The 9,597-nt window shown below is 30.5% G+C and overlaps 1 protein-coding gene across 1 annotated transcript; it reads right to left on the reverse strand.

Annotated features, from left to right (window-relative positions):
* Positions 1-2,022: 2,022 nt before the first annotated feature.
* LOC123291527 (lysosomal alpha-mannosidase-like) lies at positions 2,023-8,679 on the reverse strand. Its single transcript, XM_044871839.1, has 15 exons — positions 8,533-8,679; positions 8,369-8,471; positions 7,442-7,523; positions 6,987-7,378; positions 6,786-6,922; positions 6,215-6,348; positions 5,253-5,466; positions 4,829-5,028; positions 4,388-4,587; positions 4,086-4,316; positions 3,724-4,015; positions 2,993-3,399; positions 2,552-2,673; positions 2,323-2,478; positions 2,023-2,265 (listed from the first exon to the last, which is right to left on the reverse strand). The coding sequence occupies exons 1-15, from the start codon at positions 8,629-8,631 to the stop codon at positions 2,023-2,025; spliced, it is 3,012 nt and encodes a 1,003-aa protein (XP_044727774.1). The 5' UTR covers positions 8,632-8,679.
* Between the last annotated feature and the right edge of the window lie 918 nt (positions 8,680-9,597).

Below are 9,597 nucleotides of genomic sequence, written 5' to 3' on the forward strand. Positions count from 1 at the left end.
ATAAAGAAGATAAACATATTTGACGATTGACTAAAATTATTTTTTACTTGATTGAAAACGTAATATAAAATTTTGTTTCTACCAAAAAAAGCAGTTAAAATGAATGGAAAAACCACTTTTCTTAATAATTACTAAAAATATGTACAAAAATTGCGCTTATTTATTTAAATTGATTTTCTTTGTAAATAATTTTTATTGATCCATAAATATTTATAAATTTTTAGGTTTATTATGTGTTACAATTGCTTAGAATTTTATTGTAAATATTAATAAAAAAACTAAAAAGAAAATATTTCCACAACAAAAAACCAAAACCCTGAAACACTCAAACATTCAGTATGAAGTTAATTATAGATATTTTCAAATGTTGTATAATCAGTCTCTTTAGGGTAAATTTTCTAATAGTTCCTATATACATTTTTGTCCATTCGATTACGCTTCCATTTTCATCTCGAACCTTTTGGAAGGGAACTATCTTTTTGGGATCGAGATTATTGAGGCTGATTACGTTTATTTCAGAGTACATTCATTTAATTTATAGGGGCTTAAAAATTTTGGGCGATCACGACCATTTTTGTGTTATATTTAAAGTTACAAAAAATTACTTTCTTGTTATTTATAGGCAATTTTATTGCAATTATGATAAACAAATTACATACTGAACAAAATTAAATCTTTATATTATCATTCTAGCCTGTTTTTTTCCTAAGCGATACATTTTGAGATCGTGAGTCTATTTTTTGTAATTAGCCAGCCTGTTAAGCCTTAAAATGAACGGTAAATCCTGGAAATTGATAAAGGAACAAGGGAGATCTCGTGATGTGACAGACAATCAGGCTAGATAAATAATATATAAGATAATGATGACGTGTTTTTTCCTTATCGTTGTTAATTTCATACTGAAATCACCAATAGAAAAACTTATAATGCTGTATTTGCCATACGAAAAATATATTAATAATTTTAGATATATTTAATATTTATTTGTTATTATTTAAATAAAATAGTTATTATTAATTAATTAATTATTATGAATGTGTTGATTGTATTTGTTATGTGAATTTATGAGTTATGAATCAAAAAACGCTGAAAATTTTTTTCTTAATTAATTTATTGTTAAAAAAAAACGTTTGCCAAAAAATTTACATGATCATTATTAAAATAATTTATTCACCATTTTTCCAAAATTACTGACAAATAATTTATATAAACTGTATTAAAGACTTTTATTAATAATAACATTATCATTCGAAATCGTGTCTTATTACCGTTGAACCTTAGTCAAGGTGTTACCCCTGATTAAAAGAGAGTATTGTTACCCACGATTAAAAGAGATTTTGAGAATTTTATCGTTACTGTGTAAATTAAACAATCTTTCTTGAGAAAAATGCGCTGAAAATCTATTTCACGAACTTTTACAAAACGCTTTAAAAACACGGTTCCTATATGCTGTATCTCATAGGAACCGTGCATTTTTCCGGGATAAAAATTAGCTTATGTCTTTTTCTGTCTCCTAAACTCTCTCTACCGTTGCAAAAAATCACGGAAACTGTACATTTTACCGGGATAAAAAGCCTAAGTGCTATTTCAGATTATAATCTATCTCTGTGCCAAATTTCATCCAAATCCGTTCGGTAGTTTTTGCATTAAAGAGTAACAAACACCCATCCATCTATCTATCGATTCAAACTTTCACGATTGTAATAAATATCAGATTAGAATTATTGGAAAAAGGTATAGAAATGATTTGATTAAACTAGACCTTCAGAGGTCATGATGGGATAGCTATTATATTTTCCTGTAATGTCCCTTTTATTATTACACTGCATTTTATGTCACTTTCCTCTTACAGGCTAGATAATTTGTCTATCACGTACGTGATCACGCTGCACTCCAATTGGGCCACAGTATGTGGTCGCCTAGCTTGCCTAATGATTGTTTCTGCCTCTAATAGAAGACTTACAAAATAAAGTAAAGAAAAAACAAAGAGTATTTAAATCATATTTTATTTACAAAAATAATTTAATAGAAAGTTCTTTTTACATCTAAAACAAATGTTCGAATTTGCATTGCATTTAATACAATATCAAATTTATTATTTCCATTCTCTGAACATTTGTAGTTTTGGGAGATTGAAGTTTTAGTTTCACCACTAGAAATGAAACCCTGTGTTTTCCATTTTAATCGTTTTTTGTCTTCAATCCACTGATTTGCATCCAAAGTAGTTTCCTTTAAGTTTTGAACTTGGAATTGCTTGAATAAGTTCTAGAAATATAAGTTAAATTAGTTTAAGTTTTCTTAAAAAAAATGTATGTTTCATACCTCAATGTTAACGCAAGCTGATTGAGATAAATTTGGATCGTCAGTTTTTTCTAAAATATGCTCTAAACGTAATAGTATTGTTCCATCTTTCCATGGTTCCAAAGTTAATATTTGTACATTTGAGGGAAATGATTCAGGGTCATTAATTCCTGATAACTACGAAACACAATTTTTAGTCTTATTGTTAGTTAAAGCATTCGATTTGATCAAAATATGAAATAATACTTACTTCCACGGAATTGAGTGAGTTCAAATCTAAGGATTTAATATTTTCGGTATTGGCTACAAATATTAACGGTGCTAAAATCTTTTGAGATGCAATTTGGCGTTCTTCGAAAGCAGCCGATGGTGCTACAAAAATAAAAATTACAAAGTAGTCCTTAGTCACCTTAGTGGTGTTTGGATGTTTGAACTGAACATTTCTGCTCAAAAAGAACCAAGGTCGTCCATAGTACAAGGGGGTCGACCCCCATCGTCTCCTGTACTAGGAGAATCGAAAATAATACACAAATACACCAGGAATCGAGCCAAGGTCTCTTGGATTCATGCCAAGGATCGTTCTAACTCGACCAATATTATGCTTTAAGTGAATGTACAAATTTTTCAACTCAAAGACGAATTTTACTTGTTGTCAACATTGCTGCTTTATAGAGAATTTTGTTATGCTTACAAGTATTACTACTGCTAAATATATAATGAGTTCCTTTAACTACCAGTCCATTTTGCCCTGTTTTGGTTTCAAATTCAGTCTCATTTAATGCTTCACCCACGCCAAAATAATCATCATGCAATAAACGGCGATGGACCATTAATTCAACTTGACCATCTTCTAAACTGGATCCACCTTGAGCGCGATCAGTCAATACTGCAAATCTAGTATTATTTTCAGTTAAGACAATCCGTGATGTTATTGGATAATAATTAGCGGAAACTGGTTCATCTACATTTAGTTCCCATGTATCACGATGGTCCTTTACACGGCGTAATAGTTCACGGCCATTAGAATCTGTGTAGAAGGTTTTGTTTGTCTTAAGATCTGTCTGGAATCGATTGATAACTTCTTTCCCTTTGCCATCACTGTAACATTTTTAATTATTTTTTTTAAATATAAAATTATATTTTACTGATAATTTTAAATAGTTTACCCAACAAACTACTTAAAAAAAAACAAGTGAAAATAAAAAATTGACTGAGAAAATTGTTGAAATACCCTATATAGATAGTGTGGTTTATAATTAAGAAACTTAAGGAAACCAAAGATGCTTTCAGTCTGACTTCGGATTTCGACTTCATAGCAAATATGCTATAGATATTAAGGTTTATTTCCAGATAAGTTCAGGGGTACAAATGGAAAAGCCAAAATTGGTTTCTAATCGTAAACATACAAGTTGAAAAACTTACTCAATTGGAATGGGTCCAACAATCCAATCAAATTCGATATAGTTCAAATTCTTGTAGATTCGCACGTCAGAATAAGCCCATTCGCCAACTTTTTGATGAATTTCTTCTACAAGTGGTCCTTTGTATGTTTGGCTGCTAGTCACTTCAAATGGTGTAGGTGTATTAGATTCTGGTCGAAAGACATATGCCCCTGAGGGATTCGGACCATTTGGTTGGTAAGCACCTTCATAAAATAATAGCTGTTGACTAAAATTTAAATTTTCTGCCTTGAAGTGTAATCTTTGATTGTCATCTGAAATGATTCATTGAGAGTAATATTATAATCTGAAGGTTTGTAATATAAGTAAAAATTTTTATATTACCTTCATCTACATAAATTTCCAAATGGTCATTACCAATTCTGTTTTCAACGATTTTCTGACTCAAGTGAGAGGATTTTTTAGAACTTTCCTTTGTAATTTGATAAACTTTGTGACCAAGTGGGGGAATTTTGGATGCAAGGAAGATTAATTCTTGTTTTGCTTCACTTACACGACCAGGAAGATTTAATACTCCTTCTGATATTGGAATAATTTGATTTTCGACTATGTTTCCTTTAAAGCATTAATTTATTACGATTAATATTTGTTAAAACTTGATATATAATAATTAATTAAAATAGTACCTTCATTGTCTTTAACACTATAAGATTCTCCAGTGACTGGCAAACGAACATATTTGTCAGCCGGATGACTACTTGGATTATAAATTACAGTTACGAATTTTCTAGAAGTTTCCGTAACATCACAAACACTAATGTTCAATGGACATTGTTTTAATTCCAAATTTGATGCAGTTGTGGACTCCTTCGAGATCAATAATTTACTGCAACATTAGATTTGCTAATTAAAAATAGTTTTTATCTACGTTGCCAGGCCACTTTCGCCGGTAGAGATTAATTTGGTCCACGTCCGGGTTGGAATATTTGGTACTATTTTACAGCCAAGTAAATAGTTTTCAGTACGTAATATGCTTTAAGACAAAATTTGGCACAGCTGTAAATCTTTATTGGCTATAAAAAGTGATTTGGCGCCTTTTTTAAATATGTATTTATTTATTAACTCACTTCAAACTTTTAGAAATAATTTGTTCACATTGGTTAATGGCTTTAGATAATTGTCTCACGTAATCCTTTGTCACATGCTGTTTTTCAGTTCCAGTGATAGCGTCGTGATGTTGAAATACACCCATAACCTCTCTTAACGCTATTAAATTTTCATCAGAATCAGAAGCTGAATCGGTAGTTGCCGCTAATTGTTTACAAACCTATACATTTTTATGTGTAAACAAACAAAAAATTAAAATGCGCTACAAATTCATCAATTTGTAAGCTACTTTAATTAGTACAATAAAATATTTAGTTTTTAAGAAATGCAAAGACCATCTTATGTATGCCGTACAAACAGGAATTTTTCCCCTTTAATTTTTGAATTCTTCTTGTTTTTGAGGCAAGCAAAAATAATTAAGCGATTAAAATTTGGAGCACATACTTGAAGATTATTATTTCCTTCTCGTTCCAGAAATTTTGTTGTTGGTCTAGAAGAGAAATATCCTGTCCAATAAGAGTGATCTCCACTTGAATATGGGAAAAAGTCATCCGTTTTCGTAGACCATGTTTCGTTTGCATCATGAACTCTTTGCAAATAACAAGCAGGTGTTGAATAAAAAGCATTAATTTTATCTCCATAAAGTTCATTTACGTAACTGTAAATAAAAACAAATAAATGTTAACAATGAGAATATTGGCTGTCCACGAAGGACACACTTAGGCTATTGAGCCCATTGCGATACAATATATGTGTTTTACCACCTTTCCGCTTATTATTTCATTTAGAAGCTAAGTGCACCTCCTTCATGCATATACCATGCACTACACCAGCCCATCGCAACTATTAATTAAATTAGTTTTTGTTGCGACGGTGGGAATTGAATCCGCTCACCTGGGCATACCGCGGACGGAATTGGTTACGCATTAACCAACTGAGCTACGTGAGCGACCTAACCTAACCTAACCTAACAATAATAACATGGAGGAAAAAGGGGAACTTTCTAAAACGCATGGGAAAAATTTCTATGTTGACATAGAATAATTAACAGTTAGACATAGGAATAATCTAGTGTAAATATACCTAATAACAAGCCGTGGATAGAGTCTGGCGCGACCCTTGAGATCCACTTCTCAGTATAAAAAAAAAGTTAAAAGAAATAAAAGCTTGCTCGACTCGAAGGGGTTCGACCGAATGTTATGAAATTCTTTTCGAATCATATTGCTTTTAATGCGCATCGATTGACACCTCAACGAAGCCTGTATCATTTTTAAGAAAGTATCAAAATATAAGAAAGAGCTCAACAGCTTAGATAGGTAGCTTTAAATAAAATCAGAACACAGAAATAGTTAGATCGGTGTTTTATAAAAAAAAAGTAAAATAATTAATATGATTAATCAACTTACTGTATCAATTTATCTATATTTTTGTACCACCAATGAGCTGCTGAGTATTGAAAATCATCACCCATTTTTATCAATATATTATTAGTTTTAAAATACTTCGCTTCACCTTGGCAATGTTCAACAAATGCTCGTATCTAACACAAAAAAAGTTTAACTTTGATTAATGGTTAAAATTATAAGTTTCATTGGAAACAGATGAGACAACCAAATAGTAAGGAAACCCAAAATTTCAACAATTTACTGTGAATGGTTTTGATACATTCGTTCATACATGATACGTGTAATTGCCACCCTAAAACTTATCAAAATGAATTCAAGGATCTGACCTGATCGATTCACGATTACAACTTTAAGTGTATTCATACTCAGAGTTGTATCGGATATAATAACTTTGATTGATTCAAAAGTAGCCATTAAAATTCTTCGTAATTAAAACTATAGAACAGGATGATAGAAAGAATATATTACAAGCAGTTTTAAAACTTTGACCGGCGGTCATTTTCCTATCAAAACGAGCGTTTATCTATTAAAAAAGGGACTACTATTATAGTAGAAAAATTATACAACCAACCCTATCTGGAACATTATAATCTGGACTATTTTTATCATCAATAATTGGATCGTCACCACCATTCACATCCCAATTAAAACCTCCAGGAGGACTATAATGACCCGTAAAAGCACCCGTAAATAAATCAGATTCTTCACCTGCAACAATTGACATATTTTATATTAATAGAATACCTTTTTTTTAAGATTAAGTAAATTTTACCTAAACTAGCACTTCCCCGCCAAATCATTTCTAAAGTCTTATCATTCTTTCTTTTGTCTCTGTCTGCATGATCCAACCGCGCAAAAAAGACTCCATCAAAACCTATTTGTGCGAAAATTGAAGCCATTTCACGACTGTGGCCAAATGGATCAATTTGCCATCCTACTTTAGGACGACCACATACACCAAATGTGTCATTTATGCGTCGAAGTCCCCATGCGAAATTGTCAATTATTGAATGATAATGTGTAGCGGCTTCATCGTTCATACTCCAAGCTCCGCCAGTAATTTCAAGTTGATTGGTATTAACCAATTGTTTAACTAGGTCACGGGTTTCTTCATTTTGCTCTACCCACCACTTCCAGAAAAATGCAGTTTCAACTTGAATGAACCTACAAAATAATGTGATGTAATGGAAAAATGTGGAATATAAGTTGATAAAAATTTTTTCTTACTTTCGATCCTTGTTTGCTGACAACTCACGAGTTACCGAATCTAGAATATATTGAACAGTAGCTCTTTGGATATCAGTACGTGCTACAAAAAAAAACAATGTATCAAGGAGGAGTATATTCCGTTAATTTTGTGTTAAAGATAAATATACTGAATCACACTTCTACATTTTTTCAGTATAAGTTATTGAACTAACCGCTGGGAAATTATTATTTAATTAATTTTGCGCGTTTTTCAATCGAACTTTTCTATCTTCATACAATTTTATCTTTCAAGCCCTTCAGAGAGTGTGAGAATTTCTCTCTTCAAGATGTAAGCAAAAAATATTACCTTCGGAACTTTTCGGACCTGTTGTACTTTCATTAGTTTACGGATATTTGGCTCTGTACGTTATAAATTTTTGAAATTTATTTGTCAAAAATATTACAATGTCATATTATTATTGTGATAAGATTATGAGATATCCAACAATAATTATCTAAGAAAGTCTTCGAAGTTAATGTACAAATGTGTCTCTTCGATTACTTTTTTGACTCCCAAACTAAAAAAAATGTTATAAGTTTGACCGCAATGTGTGTGTGTCTACCTGTCTTTGGCATCGTAGCGTCTAAACGGACGAATCGATTTTGATTATTTTGGTTTTGTTTGAAAGTTTAAACAAAGAAAATTTAATGGAGAGTGTTTTTAACTATGTTTCAGGAGCGAATTTAGGGCTCCGTACCAAAAAAAACTAAAAAATGGCATTGGTCTTCCAAATCGGCTCAGTTTGGAAAAGGTTTTAAGGAAAAAGGCAATTTAATAGAAAGTTTTCTTAGATATGTTTCAAATAATTACAGTTTAGGGTTCCGTAGCCGAAAAATTTGTCGGGTGTCTTTTAAATCTTGTAAATTTCACTTGTTCAAAATCCAAGAGAGTAAATATGTACTTACTGCCATAATAATATTGATCCACAGTTTTTAACCAACCAACATCATCATGAGAATGTGGAACTATATGTACATTGATTACACCTTCCTTCACACTGTGACAAGTCTAAAACAAGAACAAAATTTATCAATTTAAATTTTCCAATTAAATTGTGAAATTTGTTTACATTTAAACATGTCGGTTGATCAGCGAACAAAGTTGGTTTTGCGTGTAAAACATTTGTAAACACGAATGTAAACACAATAAATTTTAAAATATGTATCATATTTTCAAGAATTAATAAATTAATTAATTACAGCAACATTGATTTAATTAGTTTAATCACAGGATATAAAATTACAATGATTTATTTAATTATTTATATATATATGTAATTATAAATATTTTTTTAAAATAGTTTTAAGTATTTAATGATAACGAATGTTATTATAATTACTTTGTGATAAAAATTCGAAAAGAAAAATTTTATCAAAAAATGATAATTTATAGTTTATTTTGATTGATTAATTAACTTCCATATTACATTGTTTTGAAAACTTGTAAGTTAATACTTTTTACATAGTGTAAGCGTTCCAAAAATTATGCCGTTATTTAAAAAATTTTGTAATACATAGAAGTTTTCACTCTCTGTTCGATCGATATAATACTAAGCATACTATGAAATATTGAACGGCAGTTATGTGATTTATTTAAAATTGCTCGATAGTATATTTTTTGATTATAGTATAATTCTCAGGGTTTCATATGGAGTCTTTCTGAATTTCCCAGAATATCAAAATTTTTTAGTCATTTACCAACGTAATTTTCAAATATATTTAGACTGTGCGTTTCCAGTGTGTAATAAGAAACGTGCACTTAGCAAATAAGAAGAGGTTGAGTTTTTTAGAAAAAGATTTACGAACTTTGCCAATAATACCAAACGTCAAAATTTATTTCTTAAAAGAAACTCTTTTTTTATTCGTATTTCTAGATATAGAAGTATGCGGAAAACAAAAATAATCAATTTATCTATTGATAAAAAAAATTCTGTTTTGGATACTTATGTTTTGGAAAAAATTGATATTGTAGGTAGTGCGGCGGCTAAGGGAGATTCGCTCGGTACTTAGTGTACCATTATCGTATATTTTTCGCTCAAAGACTCTCCTCAAATAGAGCTAGCGAGTTGTGCAACCACTATTTTTATAGAGTTGATCTTAATAGACAAACTTAAATAATTTCGAATTTTCTGACA

Source organism: Chrysoperla carnea, chromosome 2 (assembly GCF_905475395.1).
Source record: "Chrysoperla carnea chromosome 2, inChrCarn1.1, whole genome shotgun sequence".
Classification (NCBI taxonomy): Eukaryota; Metazoa; Arthropoda; class Insecta; order Neuroptera; family Chrysopidae; genus Chrysoperla; species Chrysoperla carnea.

Coding starts and splice junctions, on each gene's coding strand:
- LOC123291527 (XM_044871839.1), bottom strand. CDS start 8,631: ATGATACATATTTTAAAATTTATTGTGTTTACATTCGTGTTTACAAAT. Junction 4,317..4,387: donor TAGTGTTAAAGACAATGAAG/GTACTATTTTAA, acceptor AATGCTTTAAAG/GAAACATAGTCGAAAATCAA. Junction 2,674..2,992: donor ATTTAGCAGTAGTAATACTT/GTAAGCATAACA, acceptor TTATTTTTGTAG/CACCATCGGCTGCTTTCGAA.